Source organism: Bos grunniens, chromosome 10, assembly GCF_055505025.1.
Source record: "Bos grunniens cultivar Pamir isolate PY7600 chromosome 10, Bosgru_T2T1.0, whole genome shotgun sequence".
Classification (NCBI taxonomy): Eukaryota; Metazoa; Chordata; class Mammalia; order Artiodactyla; family Bovidae; genus Bos; species Bos grunniens.
In genome coordinates, this window is record NC_141174.1 from 98117552 (window position 1) to 98138499 (window position 20948).

The window sequence follows — 20948 nt, forward strand, 5'->3', positions numbered from 1 at the left end:
TGAAGCTGAAACTCCAATACTTTGGCCACCTGATGTGAAGAGCTGACTCCTTTGAAAAGACTCCGACGCTGGGAAAGATTCAAGGCGGGAGGAGAAGGGGACGACAGAGCATGAGATGGTTGGATGGCATCACCGGCTCAATGGGCGTGAGTTTGAGTAAACTCTGGGAGTTGGTGATGGACAGGGAGGCATGGCATGCTGCAGTCCACAGGGTCGCAAAGAGCCAGACATGACTGAGCAACTGAACTGAATGCCCTTTAGGTTCATCCATATTGTTGCAAGAAGCATAATTTCCATCTTTTGATGGCTGAGTCATCATATCTTGTGTGTGTGTGTGTGAGTGTGTGTGTGAGTGTGTGTGAGACATACATGTTTATCTATAGATACTTCACATGTTTTCTATCCTTTCCTCCATAGTTGGACACTTATGTGGTTTCCATGTCTGGGGTATTGTGAATAGTGCAGTAAACATGGGACTACAGATAATGTTTGATATAATGATGCCATTTTTTTTTAATATATATACCCAAAAGTGAAATTGCTGGATCACATGGTGGTTCTAGTCTTAATTTTTTTGAGTGGCTACAACAGTTTACATTCCCATCAGTAGTGCTCAAGAATTCCTTTTCGTGGGTGTAGCTATTTCCTTTCTTAGGTTCCCAGTTATATTCCATTGATATCTTGAAAAATGAAAAATTTTAGGTAGGAAAAATATCTTGTGATTAAACATGCTATGAATAAGCAGATACCAGGTTCTAACTAAAGTGTTCTTTTGTACAAAGCATTGTACTTAGAAAGAAGGACTATCTAAAACTAAAATATAAAGTACATTTATTTTCTGCAACTGTAGAACAATTTATACCTAAACATTTCTCCTCTGTAAAGAAGCTGTGAGTTAAAGTTAAAAGACACTGGATGGGACTATTTGTGTTGCTAACCAGCTATTACTTTGAACATGTCACTTATTATCAGCGCATCTGCTTTTGGTTCTATAGCAAGAGAGGTTGAATATGTTGATCACATGAAAAATCGTCATTTAGAAAAGGTAGGAAAACATTTTTGACTCAGTGACATAGGCTGAAATTAAAAGTATCTGGTAGGAAGTCATATTTTGGTTTGGACTGGTTTGGAAATTAAATGAAGAATCCGCGTAAAGCTCCTAGAGCAGACATTCAGCATTAGGTAGCATGAAAATGGAGATAGTGACAAAGCTTTGGTACTAAAATACACTTTTTCTGAGAGATTGTATAATTGAACTGCATTAGAATCTGTGTGAAAGTAAGGTACACTTTAAAAGTACATGTTTTTATTTTCCAGGATCAAATCTAAATCGCTGTGGTTTCCGAGGCTCTTCCTACCTGGGTATTCCATTCAATCCATCAAAGGTTAGTTCTGTTTGGATTAGGAGGAAAGAGGAGGGGGAGTGCAGAGCTTTTTAGTAAGAAAGAAAACCAAGAAAGTATATAGAAAGAACCAGGTTTCCAAGTTTTAGTGTAGCTAAATAAAGGTGTTTTATGAACTGTAACTTTTTAAAGGGAAGCTGTATCCACCTTACTTCCTGAAATAATGCACAATATATAAACCCACAGGAATTCCTGTTGTTACAAAAATTATGTTTTTGTTGCTGTTGCACCTGGGGGTGTGTGTGTGTGTGTGTGTGTACAAATTATTGGTGATTTCCTGGAGAAAATGGGAATAAAGTACTCGAGTACATTTGTTCCCTAAGAAACCTTCCATGTGTTCCAGTAGGACTTTATATGTGGTTCACATTTCTTAGGAATGAAAGAAAACGTTCTTGCCAAGGCACTGGTGCGAGGCCAAGTAGTGATGGATTGTGACGACCTTCATGCAAAGGCAGGTTGTCACCAAGGCTCAGGCAGGACTGTGGCGCTAGTGCGTGCAGGTGCCGAAAAGCCGTAGGTCCTGACAGGAGCTTTGTCCTCTTCAAAGAGGCAGGCCCCAAACAACCTTTTGTAGGTGTTTCTTCTGCGTACAAAGTATTTTTCTACAATAGAAAGCAGAGAAAAGTGTCATCATTTTGTGGAAGAAGACCTCACAAAATAGAAACTTTTTCCTAGATGGGATCGGCCTGCGTATATAATGGTTACAAGCCAATATCTGGCTACACTGAGTACATCAAGATTTGTATCTGGTTCCAAACTGAAGGTAAATGGCATGCTACCAGTTTTTCCATACTCTGCTTCAAAATTTTGGAATAAATAGCAGTGATTTTGGAGGAAGTGACATGATTTGACAGAGGCACCACTTCAGCTTTCTTCCTTTGCCTTAAGCTGTAGACAAGCGTGCCTGTGTGAGTCATATGACTTTGCTACAGTATCTCCAATCACGTATGCCCATTGCTTTTATTAGAGAATCTAGAAAAATCCGTAAAAATTGTTCTTTTTATCTGATGCATAAAATACTTTGCAACTTAAGCCAGTGCTAATTAGAGATAGCTCTGCATTTAGTCATAATGGACAGGATATCTATAAGTCATGACCCTGATAATAATGACCGTTATACAGCACTATACCCTGTACAGATGTATACCTACACTTGTTGGAGTAAAACAGTTCTTTGATAACATTACTTTATGGAAACAGCTTCCTTTTTCCCCTCACCCCTCTCCCAAAGCATATTTGAAATAACAAGAATAAAGTTTAGGAAGAAACCTTTTTTGCCTTTGGTTCACAGAGTCTCCTAAAACCCATTTGTGGCCCTAATTCATCGAGACCTAGGCATTTTCTGGGGAAGCTGGGTCCCACTCCATTCTGTGTTGCATTAATCTGAATTTTGAATGATAGAAGGAGCTAGAGGCTCTGGTGGAATCATACGGGCCCACGAGGAGTTGTCTGTTAGGGTGGTGGCTGAGAATCCAGGAGAGGGGTGAAACCACGAGAACCTGAGGGAGCAATAAGACTGTCTAATATAGTATGTAAATAAAATAACATCGTCAGTTTTTCTTCTAAAACCACCTGTAGGCCATTGACTTAACTGAAAAATGCTCAGGGCCGCTAGTGGCCATAGAACACGTTTTGAGAAACACTGATGGATCCTCTCAACCCCCTTTTCTCACTGTTTTTCTTCCAACAAATCCCGTATTCTCTTTGAAACTATGTGCTATCCTTAACACATACTGCATAGCCAGGATTTTTCCTTCTCTGCTTTACTTTTACTTTTCCTCCTACCTAAATCCCCCTCTTCATCTGTACCTAACCAAGCTTCTCTCATCCTTCAGAAAAAAATCTTCATCCATGCATTATTGTATTTCCATCATGACACTTACTGCATCCTGATTTGTACTGTACTTAAATAGACTTCTCTTCTACCTTCACGATTAAGATACACGTTTGATTTATGTTTGGATATGCCACAGTGCTTTTAACGTAGCAGGTACTTAGTTTAAGTAAGCTCCAATACTTTGGCCAACTGATGTGAAGAGCTGGTTCATTGGAAAAGACCCTGATGCTGGGAAAGATTGAGGGCAAGAGGAGAAGGGGGCGACGGGATGAGATGGCATCACTGACTTGTGGGCATGAGTTTGAGCAAACTCCAGGAGATGGTGGCATTCTGCAGTTTGTGGGGTCTCAGAGAGTCAGACATGACTTGGCAGCTGAACAACAGCAACAACCAAAAAAGAATTCTAAGAAGTCAGTTATAAATGTGGAGTCGAGTATCCAGGCATATCAGAGCTTAAGTTCTAAGGAGAAACTCAGAATGAAAGAGATACCACAATGAAGAGTTGCTTGTCATATTTGTGAGACCGTATAAGGAGTTGTATATGTAAGACTGGATAGGTGGGGCGAGTTCATATTTAGAGGAAATTTGAACACCTTACAAACACATTCTGTAAAGAACTACGGAAGGTCAGTGAGCAGGTAAGTGTTCTGATTAAGTCACTGGTGGTTCTAAGACCCTTGGGTCATGACTCCAAAGAAGTAGTGGCCCTTTGGATACTTGCCTTGCACTTGCATTATCATCAGTAAGATAACTAGCATCTGTATAGACAGTAACTTTATTTAATCTTCACAGTAAGCCTGTGAAGTGGACACTAATATCTCCATTTTTCAGAATGAGCAAGCCAATGTGTAATAGAGCCAGGATTTGATGCCTTTCAGTAGTGTAGAGGTTAACATTTATTGTAGAAAGCAATGGAGTCTATTTTAACCAAAATCTTTGTATAAGATTCATTTTAACTTTGTAATATTTTGAGCAGTTATTCAGGTATTGAAGTAGTTATTGATGAGCCCAACTAAAACAGAAGGAAAGCCTGTGAGAAAGATGAATTTAAAATGTGCTCTTAGTCTGTCAAAATCAAAACTTTCTTAACAGATAAATTAGTACAATGTAAAATTTTTTTAAGTGAAATTAGCTTTTTAAAATAACTAGTTAATAGGATTGGCTATTTGAAAATAATTATAAAATTTTAAGTGCTTTGTGTATTGTGCAGTCTTAAGTTACTTGGCTTTACATTTTTACTTTTATTTTAAAAAAGTTTTTAAGTTAATTTTATCTGTGTCTGTGCCAACTGGAGTCTACAGGGTTTCCTACAAGGAGTCACATATTTTATAAACCTTAAGAGATTTTTGATAACTTTTTGTAGTTTTGTTGGAACCGTCAAATCAGTGAAACTAATTCAGTAAGTATTTTGGTAATATGAGTTTCGTAGTTTGACTCCCCAGCTCTGCCTGGTCAATTACTAGTCTAACAGTCTTCACAAAATACTTTACAGTCAGTACTCATTTGGGATCTAAACTTTAAAAGTTAGATTATTTTATTCCAAAGAATTTTTCAATGTTAGTATCTTAAGCCTTTGCATTTTTTTGTTATTTGCTATTCTAAGTGTTAATGTTATTAGAAAGTCAGATAATTCAACTGTATGAGAATAGGAAAAGATTTTTCAACTATATTGTTTTGTATTATTTTTAAATGGTAATTACTACTGTGGTACTTAATTTGAATTTGTATGGCATAAAATAATTATTTCTACATGCTTTTCTAAATAATTGATGTGGTTGATCAAATAGAAAGTTTAAATAATTTGGTTTATTTGAATATCAGATCTACTTCCATAAAACTTGAGGATAAATTTTAAAATTACGTGCCTGGATAGTATGCAGTAATACTTATGTTGAGACATACATGAAACTGAGTTTTATTTTTCTCTACCAGATGTCTATACAAGTCAGTAAAAACAACATTTGATTTTACTGTTTACTGAAACTTCTTGTCAAATTGTATAATGGAGTAAGATTTCATTCAGTTTTCTAATTAACGTTATATTACTTTTGAATCTAGAATCCCGGAACTGCTCATCCTTACGACAGTGGCCACATAGCAATGACCTACACTGGCCTTTCATGCCTAGTTATTCTTGGAGATGACCTAAGTCGGGTAAATAAAGAAGCTTGCTTAGCAGGCTTGAGAGCCCTTCAGCTAGAAGATGGAAGGTAGAGGTCATTTTCTGTTACTTGTCTCTCTCTCTTTTGTTGTTGTTTTTTTTTTTTTTTTTAAAGAAAAATCTTTTGAAACTAAAAATGAATATAGTAGACCTATAGAATTTGTCATAAATTCTTACTCCAACCACCTAAAAGTTCACTGTATAATATGGTTGAAATGCCTAATCAATGAAATATTTCTTATGTGAATGAAAATGAAAGTAATCACAATAATAGAACCCCATTTTTATTTCATTTTTTTTTAAGAGGACAGTAAGTGATCCATAAATAAGTGGTTTAATAGTTTCAGGATTAGAATCTACTTTAATTTACCTTCTGGGTAAAAGATTAACATTTTGAAGTAGACACACAATTAGTCTCAATGTTTTAGAAGTTTATGTAATCTAAACTGTTATGCCTTAAGATAGTTATAGGAGGAAAAAGGGATGAATGTTGAATATTATATTCTAGTTTAGGTAGTTTCTGTGATATTTTTAAAGGCTAGAAAAAGAAGTTAGTTCATTAATATTTGATGATCTGAGTCATGGGTCTAACAAAAAAGAGTTTTAAGGTGAAGCATTTTTTTAAGTCTTGGAAGTAATAAAGCAGTAATGATTCTGTCTCAAGAGGAAACTTGGCAGACAAATCCTGCCATGTTATATCTGTGTTCCGTCTACTCTTGTCTGTGTTTTCCTATCATTATTTTAAAAACACTGCTCTTGATGAGGGGAAAATTAATGGAAACATGCGAGATAAATTGACATTGATTAGAAATACTATAATGGAGAAGGTGATGGCACCCCACTCCAGTACTCTTGCCTGGAAAATCCCATGGATGGAGGAGCCTGGTGGGCTACAGTCCATGGGGTCGCCACGAGTCAGTCGCGACTGAGCGACTTCACTTTCACTTTTCACTTTCATGCAATGGAAAAGGAAATGGCAACCCACTCCAGTGTTGTTGCCTGGAGAATCCCAGGGACAGCAGAGCCTGGTGGGCTGCTGTCTATGGGGTCGCACAGAGTTGGACACAACTGAAGCGACTTAGCAGCAGCAGCAGCAGAAATACTATAAAACTAAATACTTAACGCAGCAAGTACATGTCACTAATTTCTCAGTATTTCACTATAGTCTTTGGTTACTGCTATCTTACCCTTGTTTATAAATAAAAGAAATGAAACACTATTATATACTTCTCTAAAACTGTTGCTAAGTCGCTTCAGTCGTGTCCGACTCTGTGCGACCCCATAGACGGCAGCCAACAGGCTCTGCCCTTCCTGGGATTCTCCAGGCAAGAACACTGGAGTGGGTTGCCATTTCCTTCTCCAATGCATGAAAAATGAAAAGTGAAAGTGAAGTCGCTCAGTTGTGTCTGACTCTATGTGACCCCATAGACAGCAGCCTACCAGGCTCCCCTGTCCATGGGATTTTCCAGGCAAGAGTACTGGAGTGGGTTGCCATTGCCTTCTCTGACTCTAAAACTAATTATGGGTAAAAATTAAAACAATATGATCAGTTATCATATTGGTTATCTATATATACATTGAGAAGAAATTTTACATAGGCAAAACCAACAGTTCCCAGGTTTCACCTGGTCCTGTTTCTCTCATGAATTCTCAGACCACTGTGCCACAGCTTTCCATGGCTGAGAGTAGACGAACTTACTCTGGAGTGTTGGCGTCTTGAGAGGAGTAGCTGCAATCATGGGTTAAGCTACCCAGACACCAGAACTTTGGAGCAGAGTGATGATTTAGGGGTAGTTTTATATCATTCAAGTTAGTAGTCCTATTCTCTACTGAATAATACAAGTAGTATATGATTTTTAAATCCATTATTAGTGATAGGTTCTTCTGTGAGTGAAAACATGAAGTGGCTGTCTCTAAACAACCCCCTGTACAAGTGAATTACAGTACAGTAAATCATATTGTTCTTACTTCCAGTTTTTGTGCAGTACCTGAAGGCAGTGAAAATGACATGCGATTTGTATACTGTGCTTCCTGTATCTGCTATATGCTCAACAACTGGTCTGGCATGGATATGAAAAAGGCTATCAACTATATTAGAAGAAGTATGGTGAGTTATGTTGATAGTGACTCTCTCCTTTAGTTATTATTGCTGAAATAGGAGAGCTGGGAGGAGAATGGGCCAACAGAGGATGAGGTGGTTGGATGGCATCACTGACTCGATGGACATGAGTTTGAACACGCATCAGGAGTTGGTGATGGACAGGGAAGCCTGGCATGCTGCAGTCCATGGGGTCGCAAAGAGTCGGACACGACTGATGAGAGCTGGGGCATGCTTCATCTCTTCTATTAATAGCAGTAATTTGGAAATAGGGTAATAAGATTGCTTTCTAGGTACATCATATATCAGAATAGCCATGTAAAAATAGTCTTCAAGGACAGATTGACTCTTTAGCCATTAAATTTTAAATATAATCGGATTGTATCCAAAGAGACAGTGTCTTTAGTGGAAAGAAATTGGTCAGCCTTGGAAGCAAAAAACAGTAAAATCTCAAAGTAAATGTTGATAGCCTATCGTAGTAAGGCTCCTTGAGAAGTCACAGCCAAACTTAAAGGAGAATTGTGGTGCCCTTGGTGAGGTTATTCCTATATATTGGGTGTGAGATGTTCCTTAAGCCGTTTTAAGTAGCAAGATTGGGCTGACAATAGATTTTTGGATCATTTTTGGTTTCTAAATAGTTTTATGTGTGGGTTGTTTTTTCTTTTTTTTTTTAATCTAAGGTTTAAGGAGAGTATCAAGTAGAAATGTTATTCTTTCACACAATATAGTCTTTTTTATCAACAATAGTAAGGAAATTTTAGTCTCAGCCGGAAATATCATTTGCTCTACTTTTTAGTCTTTTGTATAAAATCAGAGTAATAGAAGTGCTGCTTCCCAGGTTTATTTTACTTACTAAGTATGAAATTTTTATTTTATAGATTAAAATATTTTAGGCTGTTAGTTCAGCTTTTACTAGTCCATATTTCAGAGCAGAAATGTAAGTTCCTAGAGGAATAGAGTTATTTTTAATTAAATATATAAATCAGAATTTACAGAATATCAGATCAGATCAGATCAGATCAGTCGCTGTCCGACTCTTTGTGACCCCATGAATCGCAGCACGACAGGCCTCCCTGTCCATCACCAACTCCCGGAGTTCACTCAGACTCATGTCCATCGAGTCAATGATGCCATCCAGCCACCTCATCCTCTGTCGTCCCCTTCTCCTCCTGCCCCCAATCCCTCCCAGTGTCAGAGTCTTTTCCAATGAGTCAGCTCTTCGCATGAGGTAGCCAAAGTACTGGAGTTTCAGCTTTAGCATCATTCCTTCCAAAGAAATCCCAGGGCTGATCTCCTTCAGAATGGACTGGTTGGATCTCCTTGCAGTCCAAGAGACTCTCAAGAGTCTTCTCCAACACCGCAGTTCAAAAGCATCAATTCTTCGGCATTTAGCCTTCTTCACAGTCCAACTCTCACATCCATACATGACCACAGGAAAAACCATAGCCTTGACTAGATGGACCTTTGTTGGCAAAGTAATGTCTCTGCTATTGAATATGCTATCTAGGTTGGTCATAACTTTCCTTCCAAGGGGTAAGCGTCTTTTAATTTCATGGCTGCAGTCACATCTGTAGTGATTTTGTACAATAGTACAAATTTTTAAAAGCCTCGGGAGGCAGAAAGAACAAACCTTTAAAGAAGTTTTAAGACAAAAGGAGTTTGATGTTATAGACAAAGATGGGTGATTGTTTTGCCAAAAGTTTTACTTTTGTTTTCCATTCAAAGAATTCGTTAGCTAAAGAAACCATTGTTACACACATAAACAATTTCAATTTTTTATAGAAGAAAGATAATTTGAAAAGAAATATAAATATATAAAAAATAGGAGTAACAGTGTATACGTCACCAAATTGGGCTGAGCTACATCCAGACTTTCACAGCGCTAGGAAGTCCCTATTAACAGCAATCTGGAGGCTCAGTTGAGAAGGGTCCAGGGGAGGTGCGTCCACCCACCAGTGAGACTTCGAATCGCAGTTTCGGGGGCTCCTGCTCATAATCCTAGGCCACAAGCTGATATCAGTATCAGTTTGTGTGCAAAAATGCGGGTATGGTTTTACTTTAATCTTTCTACAATGTGGAAAGATTTGTTTCACCTTATGAGTTTCGTTAAACCCTCCGGAGATGGGGCAGGGGTTGCCCAGACCATCAGGGGCTCAAGAATTTCAAGATGAACTCCCTTTGTAATCTGAAGTGCTGCCTGACTTGCTGTGCTCGCCAGCAGGCGTGGAATCCAGGCAGTGTCCACGCAGGTCAGAGCAGGTCAGAGGGCTGCTCTCCTGCTTCTGAAGCCTGAACAAGACTTTCCCCTATTTCCCTAACAGTGATAGGTATTGTGATAGGCATGATTATTGCAGAAATAATATCATGTTCTTCTTAGTGCATTGTATTTGGAGGTACAACTTGTTGATACGCCTTATTGTGATGTTAACTTCGATCACTTGGTTAAGGTGGTGTATGCCAGATGTTTCTCTGTAAAGTTAGCATTTTTTCCCTTTGTGATTATATTTATTATCTCATGGTGAGATACTTGGAGACTATGTAAATTTCCTGTCCCTCATCAAACTTTTATCCTCTAGTGTTAGCATGCATTGATGATTTTCCAGCTCTACCATTCATTCTATAATTATCAGTTAAAATTCTGCTGCTACAAAAAGCTTTTCCTTTTACCTTTATATATTTATTTATTTAATTTCAACAGGAACTCTAGATTCTTGTTTGATTCAATGGGTTATTATCTGTAACTATCACTCATTTAAAAAGACCCTGATGCTGGGAAAGACTGAGGGCAGGAGGAGAAGGGGACGACAGAGGATGAGATGGTTGGATTGCATCATTGACTCAATGGACTTGGGTTTGGACGGACTCCGGGAGTTGGTGATGGACAGGGAGGCCTGGCATGCTTCGGTTCATGGGGTCGCAAAGAGTCGGACACGACTGAGCGACTGAACTGAACTGAACTGATCATTTATTTTGATACTGTCCCAGATTGAGCCAGCAAAAACCCCTTCATGCAGGCTCTTATGCCCTTTTGACGTGTCCCATTCATTTTTGAGCACGTCCTTGCTCTCTGGCACAAAATATTCTGGGTTCATAGTTTAATTTCCCAGCCTCAGTTCTAAAATTGGTCATTTCTTCAAGAAGTTCTGGTTCTTCTTTTTGAAGGCTGGTGTTTAGAAACCAGGATTTGGGCACAAAATGTGCTCATTGGTACTAGGATGTCATTGCTTCTAGCCCCTCTCTTAGAGGTAGGAAATGTATATATGTATACACAGACATTCCCTTATACACATCCACACGTTTATATCTATTTACCAAAAACCATGAATTCATGCTAATGGAACGATGAAAGCGCTTAGTCATGTCTGACTCTTTCTGATCCCATGGGCTGTAGCCTGCCAGGCTCCTCTGTCCATGGAATTCTCCAGGCAAGAATACAGGAGTGGGTACCCATTCCCTTCTCCAGGAGATCTTCCCCACCCAGGACTTGAACCCGGGTCCCCTGCATTGCAGGCAGATTCTTGACCATCTGAGCCACCAAGGAAGCCCGAGTTCATACTAATTTTAATCCAACACCATTTGTTCAGTCTCTGACTCTTTGCAACCCATGAACTGTACGTGCCAGGTTCCTCTGTCCTCCGGTATCACCCAGAGTTTGCTCAAATTCATATCCATTGAGCCACTGATGCTGTCTAACCATCTCATTCTCTGCTGCCCTCTTCTTTTGCCTTCAGTCTTTCCCAGCATCAGAATCTTTTCCAGTGAGTCTGCTTTTCTCATCAGGTGGCCAAAATAATGGAGCTTCAGCTTCAGCATGAGTCCAACAAATATTCAGGGTTGATTTCCTTTAGGATTGACTGGTTTGATCTCCTTGCATTCTGAGGGACTCTCAAGAGTCTTCTCCAGCACCACAGTTCAAAAGCATCAATTCCTTGGCACTCAGCCTTGTTTATGGTCCAACTCTCACATCCTTACATGACTCCTGGAAAAAGCATAGCTTTGATGATACAGACCTTTGTAGGCAAAGTGATGTCTCTGCTTTTTTACATACTTATCTAGGTTTGTCATTAGCTTTTCTTCCAAGGAGCAAGTGTGTTTTAATTTTGTGGCTGCAGTAACCATCCTCAGTGATTCTTGTGGGCCCCCAAAAAAGAAAATCTGTCACAGCTTTCACTTTTCCCCCTTCTATTTGCCATGAAGTAATGGACCGGATGCCATGATCTTTGTTGTTTTAACTCCATTCAGTTCATTTTAATCTTCCTCTTTTCATTTGTAACTTCCTTCTTGGACAGTGACAAACCTGACTCCTATTATCCAGAATGCATTGGTTCTTGTTGCTTAGAGCCCACAGGTATAGTGTCAGAATGTTATATTTAAAAAACACTTGGTTTTTTTTTTTTTATTCCCTCCACCACCACCTTACCCCCAACCTTTAGTGTGTTTATGTCATTTATTTGAAATACAGTTGTTTGTTTGGATTCTACTTTAGGATCACCCCCCAAACTTTGTTGATTTTATTTCCTTAATATGTTATATATTAACTTGCTTCTGAAAGTCAGAATTTTAGGTTCAAAACTGTGTAACTCACAAGGGCCTCCCTTATCTTCGGTCTCCTTCCTCTGCCTAACTCCCGTGTTTGCCGCCATGTTCCCATTCACTCTGTAGGTAAATGTTCTCTTTAGTTTCTGGTTCACCCTCCTCTCTCACTCGAGAGGACTTTTTTGCATTTTGCTTTTTTCACTTAACAGTATAGCTTGAAAACCACCCTGTATCAGGTCAAAAAATTTTCCTCATTCTTTGATTTTCTTTTTTTGCAGTTTTGTAGTACTTCATTATGTGCACATCATGGTTTTTTTCAACTATTCTGTATATAGGGTATGTATTTTCCTAAGGCGAACAGTGTTGAAACTAATCCTTTCTGCATGTATGCTTATGTATTCTTGGGAGTATATTTTCAAAATAAATTCCTAGACGTGGAATTGCTTGATCAAATAGTAAATGCAGACATAAATTTTCATTTTCACTCCAAAAATAAGAACCAGTGTGTATTCCCACCAGTGTGTGAGCGTGCCTCTGTCTACACAGACTCACCAATAGAATGTTGTTGCAGTATTTTTATTTTTACCAGTCTGGTGGGTGAAAAATGATACCTTGGTGTGTTTCCAAATTTGCATTTATTTTATCAGGATTGAGATCGACTGTTTTCTTAACTTCAGGGCTACAGAAAACCAGCCTCAGGCCAGATTTAGCCTGCAGGCTCCAGATTGCTGACCCCTACTTGTAGTCCATTGTTTTTCCTTTTCCTTTAGATATTGCAGTTTTGTGTAATTTTCTTTCTTTGCTCATCTTTCATTTCAACCACTTTCTCTTCAACTCCTTTTACTTACTTCTTTATCTCATTTTTATTCTCTTGGTTGTTTTCAGCCTTTCTTACATGCTCCTTAGTGTCTTTTCCTGAAATCATTTAATTTTCTTTATTTCTTCCTACTGTTTATCCTTTTCATTTTTTAACTTTAAATCTCTTTTCACTTCCCAAGTGCTATTTGAGGGTATACAATTGAGTTTGGGGTGCTTTACTGCAGTTTTCTTTTGCTTTCACCATACTTTGGAGGTGAAGGCAGATTTTCCTATATGGAGATATTTTCATCCTGATCGCCGTGTTTCCATCTCAGAGACTCTGAGTTCCTTTTGTAGATCTGTCTTTTTCTGTTTAGTCATTAGTGGATTTGTTTTTTCTTACAAGAATTCCTAGTTTAGTAAGAGTGCCATCTTTTCAGTGCAGAGAAACAAAGTATGATTTTTTAAATTTAGATTGTGTTTTTGTTTGTGTAGTTAGTGATTGGGGAAGGGTAGTGAGTTCTATGATTTTCTGCTAGGAGAGAGTTCTTTTTTGTTTCCTGGGTTTTTAAAGTTTGCTCCTTGGAGTTTTCCTTTATTATCTGATCTTCAAAGGGCCCTTCTTTATTCCTTTTTCTTCTTCTTCTGTCTTCACCAGAGTTATGCCCTTTGAACGCTGCCACCTTGACTTGCATGCCCTCCTCAGTCCCTTTCCTGTGGTCATTGCTCACTATAGGCATCCTTGCTTTAACTGGTAGCCCCAGACATAATGATGGTTGTGCTGGCTGAAACCATACAAAATGATCTTAATCACCAGTGGGAAAAATGACACTTGTTCTGTGACTTTTATAAATTTTTTGCCAGAACATTTAAAACTATTAATGTTACTGTCAGTTATAAATGTATAGAGAAATTTTAATGGTAAACCAATATTTGTTAGTACACTGTAATTTAAAACATTAGCAATATTGAAAAAGTTTAGAAAATTCATAAGGAGTAGTTTGAACAGCATTCTTTGTCTTCTCATTATATAACTTACAGTATGGAACAGGCATCTTTTCTGTCTTGGTAAATGATTATACTCTTTTCTAAGTTTGTATCAACTTCCATCATTTTGTCCTTTGCATTGTCATTGTTGTGAAATACCTGAGAATTCCTTTTATGTGAAGTTTTTGCCAACATCACTTCTCTAGAACATCTTCCTTTTCATGATAGACACTTTCTTCATTCATGTAGATATTTCACCTTCCCTTAATTTTTCTGACTTCATATCTAGTCTCAAACAGCCATCACTATCATGATAACTATCTCTTCTATTACTCTGTTTGATCTCAGTTTCACTTTCAGTGCTACTGCTTTTCATTTCTTTACTGCACTTTTATCTTTGGTGGCCAGTCTCTTCCTTGGTTTTGGCTTTTTGCAAACATCACGTTGGTTATTCATTAAAATACAAAGAAACAGCACAACCACATAGGTTGCTGTGCTGAATAACGTGCAGTGACCAGTTACAGACAGACTATGAAAAAGGTGATGTGAATGTTCATAGCTCATGATACACATCTGTTACGTATGTAGTCGTTTGTGGACTGAGGAACTAGCAGCAAGTTTGCACTTCTTGCAGTTGCTCATAGTTACTATACTGTTATTACTGAAATGTGAGGCATACTGTGTTATTGGAATTAGTGTATATTGGAAGAGTGCAAAACAAGGATTTCCTATAATTTCACACTTAAGGAGGCCTTTCCTTTTGAGACAGTAATTTTAGGTAATCTTAGACAGCCCCCCTCCTCTCTCTTCCTCACGATTTTTCGTGAATTGCCCTTACTCTCTGCAAAAGTGTATCAGGAGTGTGAGATTTGATGTTTCTTTTTCTGTAGACAGATAACTTGAAGCTTCAGCATGTCTTCTAGCTTTGATAGAGTTTAAGTTCTATGTAGTTGTATTATTCTTTTTTAAAAATACTTATTTATTTTTAATTGAAGGATAATTGCTTAGTTGTATTATTCTTATCCTGTTTTGACTTTGTGGGATATGTGGGGAAATTCAAATTTTAGGTAGGACACCATTATCCTCAGCTAACCACAAGCCTCAAAACAGATTTGTTTTATATTTATAATGTTATATATATGAGTATGAAATCCTTACGTTTTCCTTAAAATCATACCTCTTGCAAGTGGGAGAGGAATAAAGGTTGAGGCTTTTTATTGGGTGAAGATTAAATATGTAAAGTGCCATCTTTGAACAATCTATTCTCAGAATGTGCCTAGTGTATACATTTACTGATTTAGCTTGGTGAATAAGACAAGATGAGGTATTTGAAAATGCCTAGATGTATTTTATTGTGGGAAAAAATACATATTTTGAAAGATAAAAGGGAGAGATAAAATTATATCAAGAAGAAAAATTGCATCATGACACCATATTTATTTATTATTATTTCAGTATTAACTGAATATGTTTTTCTTTTTCAGTCCTATGACAATGGGTTGGCACAGGGAGCAGGACTTGAATCTCATGGTAAGGCATCTTAAATAAGTGGATGTGTGGTTTCTTTTGTCTTTAAATAACATCATGGTATCTTCAACATGTAGAACCTCAGAAGTTTGTCTCAACTCTTGATGCAGCCTGATTATCTTCTTTCCTACTTCTCCCTTTTGACACTGTTGTGCCAACTTGAGCCTCTTCTAGGTCAGTAATCATTCAGAGATTATTCAGACCAGAATGTTCAAACAGTATTTTCTAGTAATCTTTTCAACTGTTAGCTGCATGAAAGCATCTTGGGAGGATTTAAGAAATTGTTAGAAAAGAGCAAGTTTTCTTTTTTGGTGTAATACTAAAAAGCTAGATACAGAATAATGAACATGAATCAATGAATTTGTGAAGAAAAAAATTTTTTTTACCTTCTTTAATGTAATTGTACTAAGTCATAGTGATAAAACATTTTTGTGTATGGCATATGTTCACTACACACACTAATACAAGTCTCTCACATTTTCCCTCAATTTTGGGAGAACCAGAAGAGTGAGCAATAGCCAGTCTGTCAGCGTATCAATAGCCTGAACTCTTCACGTGGAAAATTTTCATGTAGAAGAAAATATACTTCCATGCTCCTTAAAAAAAAAAAAGAGCTCAGATCAGGGAGGCTTTCTGAATGAACCCCGTATTTCCTCTTTCTGACAGCCGTGTTTTTGTGCTCCCTTGGCGTGTCCATCCCCCTGCTAGCACGAGGGAGTGGACGGAACACATTCGTATTCAGGTCTCAGCCCTAACACTCGCTGTGCAGCTTAGGCTCCTCACTGAGTCGCTCAGAGGCGTTCTTCTTTCTTTGTTAGAGATATGAGGGAAACTGGTTTGTAAACTGCAGGACAGGTATGAAAGTTTTTTGAACGTAATGCTTGTGCTTCCCCTAGGGCCCGGCCTCTTCGGTCACTCCTCCTCTCTCATGCTCTCACGCCCTCCTTCAGTGGTGTTCGTAGAGCGTGTGCCACTGAGGGGCATAGAGAACACTGTCTGGGATTTTCCTCTGAAGCCATCCTGTAATGAGGACATCTTAATTCTTGTGTGTGCCTGAGTCTCTATGAGACTGGGGTGGCAATAGCGATCGTGTCACTGGTCATCACCCCTTGGTAAGGAGGAATATGCTCACAGTTGCACAGAGAGGAAATCTGGCATCTGTAAAAATGTCTGAGGAGACGGGGTCTGAGCTCTCTACTAAAGGATGTTAGTAGCACCCTGGCTGAGGAGATACTTAGCAGTGCAGGAGACTTGTGGAACAGACAGCAGAAAATGGTATTACGTTCTCTAGGATGTGAAGCAGAGAGGGCTGCTCAAAGCTGATACTCTCTGATGGGAAAAAAAAAAAGTCTTGCTGAGTCACACAAGTAGTGATTTTGAGTCCATTTGACTCAAGTAGGCTCTTACCCAACAAGACCATCATTGATGGACTGTGGTTCATGCCGAAAAGCTTACATATTCTTTTTACCTCTCTTTTTGGGTTGGTAGGTTTCAGGACTAAAGCTGTAGAGGGGAGGGCTTCCTTCTCAGGGTGCCAAGGTACAGGATACGCTGCAGAAGGGTTATAGGCCTGCCAAGCTATTGCTCACTTGCTCCTTGCTCACTCAGCTTTTGGGGCAGCCAAGACCTGGGTGTCTAGAGCTCCTTGGCACCACTCAGTGTCCTACAAATGTCAGATGTTTTAATGTTCTTGTGTGCTGTGAGGTTAGACAGGCTGAGAAGTACTGTTCTGGAAGGCTTTGGTATAGTCTCCCTTCTTTGTCTTATCCCTGTCTGCACTGGCAAGAGAGACCTCTTTCTAAAAACGAGCACTGCAGTTCGGGCAGTCTGTGAAGTTGTCATGTTTGTTCTCCTTTCTTTCCATCAGCAAGTATCAGATTTGAGCGGCCCTGGGAAATGGCAACCCACTCCAGTGTTCTTGCCTGGAGAATCCCAGAGACGGGGGAGCCTGGTGGGCTGCCATCTATGGGGTCGCACAGAGTCGGACACAACTAAAGCGACTTAGCAGCAGCTCTCCTTCACATCCCAGAGAACATAGTCTCATTTTCTGGTGTCTGTTCCACAAGTCTCCTGCACTGCTCAGTATCTCCTCACCCAGGGTGCCCACTAACATTCTTTACAATAGTGAGCTCAGACCCCATCTTCTCAGACATTCTTACAGGTGCCAGATTTCCTCTTTGTGCAGCTGTAAGTGTATTCCACTTACTAAGTGCTGATGACCAGTGACACGGTTGCTATTGCCACCCAATCTTCACATCCTCCAGGTATTGGCTCAAATGATATTTTTGGATAAGCCCCCTATTTAAAATTGCAAACTAACGACAAACACAGCTCATTTTTAGAATTGGAAACCAACCATATATACATATCCCATTCTCTATCTGGAAATCTTCCTCTTACTTGTATGTGCCTTAATATTCTCTTACTGCCTTCGATAAAGAAGGTCATTTGTTTACATAACCTTCTTCAACTGAGGCATAATGAACAAAGATTAGAATTTGGATCATTATTATGAGAAGCAGTTCTTAAATTGTAATTTAATATAATGATGGGATGTTCTCGAAATTTTTTGATGCTTGTAGAAATCATTGACCTAATCCTATTAATATTTAGCCTTAAAAGCATATTGTAGTTGAGTTCTCGTGCCTGCTCTGTTGGTAATGTTTTTTAATATACTACACTGTCAGAATGTTACCTGTCTTTTGCTGTTTTTATGTCTGCCTCTTACACTCTTCTACCATGCTACTTTTAATCCACATTTTAAGAACTGGTTTTTTAGAATTGTTTAGATAGGAACCTCTTAGGAATAAATGTTGATAAGTGAGTTTTAGCTTAAAGCATAGTCTTTGTAATAACTGTTTGGCTCTTCAGAGTCCAAGCTTACTTCAGAAGTTGTTATTTTCAAAATCTGGTTGTTTGGGCAAAGTAAAGAGTATTTTTATTTTGAATTGTTCTGGCTTGCTTTAAAAAATTCCAACAATAATTTTGGAGAGTAGCAATTAAATACCTCTTTATTTCTTGGTGCAGTTAGTTTTAAAAATTATGTACTTTTTGTTAGAGGCTTTATATTTAATGATCTATAATACTTGAAGTCATGGGCAGCTTCATAAAAGAGAAATTGAAACTAGTAGGTCATTGAAGGAGGAATAAGATTGATAGTTGCTGAATAGAAATTAATCTAAAAGGTTATGATATATTTGTTTTACTTTTGTTTTAATATACTTATTGCTAACATAGATCTTCCTCTTTTTTTTTTCCATTGGGAAAAAAAATCTGAAGACTAAATAGTTCTTACAGTGACCCTTTATTTATTTGTTTGTTTTTATTTTTTGACAGTGACCATTTTAGTGTGATAGCTGCCTTACATTTCCTAGAGCGAATGCTCACTTTTCCTTTGCCAGAGAATATAACCAAGATTTGTAACACCAAAAGGAGAATTGCAAAATGAGGCATATTAGGAACAATCTATTTAAAGAGCTAGAACTAATAAAAATCTGTAATTGAAGTGGTAATAAATTGGAAATATGGAGTATTTTCAGATTGTTTGGAGTTGACAACAGATAGTGCCAATGGAAAGTGGTGGAATTTTTTTGTTTGTTTTTTCCTATGTGGAAAAATACTGACTTTTCATTTCCTGAGGAAAGTAGTTACCTTTGTGACTGTATTGGTTCCTTTGATGCTATAACATTTTAATAAACTTAGGGGTGTAAGACAATGCAAATTTGTTCTCATAGCTCCAGAGGCCAGAAGTCCTGAACTGCATCTTACAGGGCTTCAGATCAAGATGTCAGCAGGGTGGGTTCTTTCTGGAGGTTCCAGGAGGTCTGTCCCTTTGCCTCTTTCAGCTTCTGGGGACTGCTGACGTTCTTTGGTTTGCCGTCACATCACTTGAGTCTCTGCTTCCATTGCCTCCTTTTTGATTGTAGTTTAGTCTCTCTCTGTCCCTCTCTTACAGGGACACTTGAGGTTGCATTTAGGGTGTCTCCCACCCAGGATAATCTCCCCATCTCAAATCCTTAACTTCCATCACGTTTTCATAGTCCATTTTGCCATATAAGAAAACATGCCCATGTTCCAGGGATTAGGACCTGGGTATCACTGGGCAGTGGTGGCAGGTGGGGTGGGGTGGGGCATTTTTCAATCTAGCATAGTGAGCATCGATACGTATTGTGCATCTACTTCCAGATAGTTTTCTTCTCCACCCCCAACACACATATACTCTTTCCCTTTCCTATTCCTTTGTTTAAGGAACTTTTCTTCCTTAAGATAACTTTTGCTAAAGAAAATCCACCTGCAATGTGGGAGACCTGGGTTTGATCCCTGGGTTGGGAAGATCCCCTGGAGAAGGGAAAGGCTACCCACTCTGGTATTCTGGCCTGGGGAATTTCATGAACTATATATAGTCCATGGGGTTGCAGAGTCGAACAGGACTGAGCGACTTTCACTTTCACTTTTTCTTCCTTAAATTTCTGAAGCTGAGTGCATATAAGCCTCTAGTTTATGTTATATGTAAAAATTAGCCTGTAGCTTAGGCAGATGGGACCTTAGTTATAAACAGTACACTGTCATTTTTAAGGGAATTAAAATCAGACTCAGGTGTTTAAGAGTGGTAGACAGGAAACAGTAGTCCTAGACTTTAGTTTCAGCCCTCCCATTAGCCATAAAATTTTGAACTACTTTATAAATCTTATGTTTTTCCTTTAAAAAAATGATTCTTATACTTTTAAATTATTTTAAACTTTTTTCTGTTTCATTAGGTGCATATTGAAGACCTCAGTGCCTAGTGGTTATTTTAAATAGTGAGATTTAAGTAAATAAAATAGTAATATAAAAGTAAAATTATATTTCTTTTAATTTTACCTTTCTTTCACTGCTTTCTAGAATTACTTAACCATTTTTTTTTCTTCAATCATTTCATATTACTTCCCTAGACATCTAATAAGTTTAAAGTACTGTGTGGTTTTAATTAACAGGAGGATCAACTTTTTGTGGCATTGCATCACTGTGCCTGATGGGTAAACTAGAAGAAGTTTTTTCAGAAAAAGAACTGAACCGGATAAAAAGGTGGTGCATAATGAGACAACAGAACGGTTATCATGGAAGGCCTAATAAGCCTGTTGACACCTGTTACTCTTTTTGGGTGGGAGCAACTCTAAAGGTAAGAGAAATAATGAAAATGAGAAACTTTTACTCTTTGTTAATAAAAAACTGTGCTTAAAGGGTTTGGTCTTTTAGTGTTCATTAAATATTGTTAGGTTAAAGCCAAAAAGGTTTTCCTGGCAAAGCTGGTTTCTTGCGGAGGTCCAGCCCGGGCTGATCCAGGGTATTCGAAGGGGAGACGGTGTCGGCGACTATTTACATATTTATCAAAGATATAAAGAGTAATAGAATGAGGATAGCTCAGTAGGAAAATTCAGTGGAGAAAAGAAGCTGAGTAGCTTGGTTTACACGGAAAATCAATATAACCCATGTCACCAGGTTAGTTCTGACCACAGAGGCCGCAGGCGCCCTCTTGAATAGCGGAAGGTGCCCCACCTTAGACACCTTCTTGAGTGGGTCTTAGAAGCCCAGGCAGATAAATGGTTGCAGAGGATATCTGCG

At 38.4% G+C, this 20948-nt stretch overlaps 1 protein-coding gene across 4 annotated transcripts in view; it reads left to right on the forward strand.

Moving 5' to 3' along the window:
- The window catches only part of PGGT1B (protein geranylgeranyltransferase type I subunit beta), a 54561-nt gene that overhangs the window by 24514 nt on the left and 9099 nt on the right, over positions 1-20948 (forward strand). For all 4 annotated transcript variants that reach the window (XM_086323276.1, XM_086323278.1, XM_086323277.1 and 1 more), the window contains 5 exons: positions 1318-1385; positions 5299-5450; positions 7376-7508; positions 15305-15350; positions 20321-20505. In XM_086323276.1, the coding sequence (XP_086179402.1) occupies positions 1318-1385; positions 5299-5450; positions 7376-7508; positions 15305-15350; positions 20321-20505 (584 nt within the window). The remainder of the gene's footprint in view (positions 1-1317; positions 1386-5298; positions 5451-7375; positions 7509-15304; positions 15351-20320; positions 20506-20948) is intronic.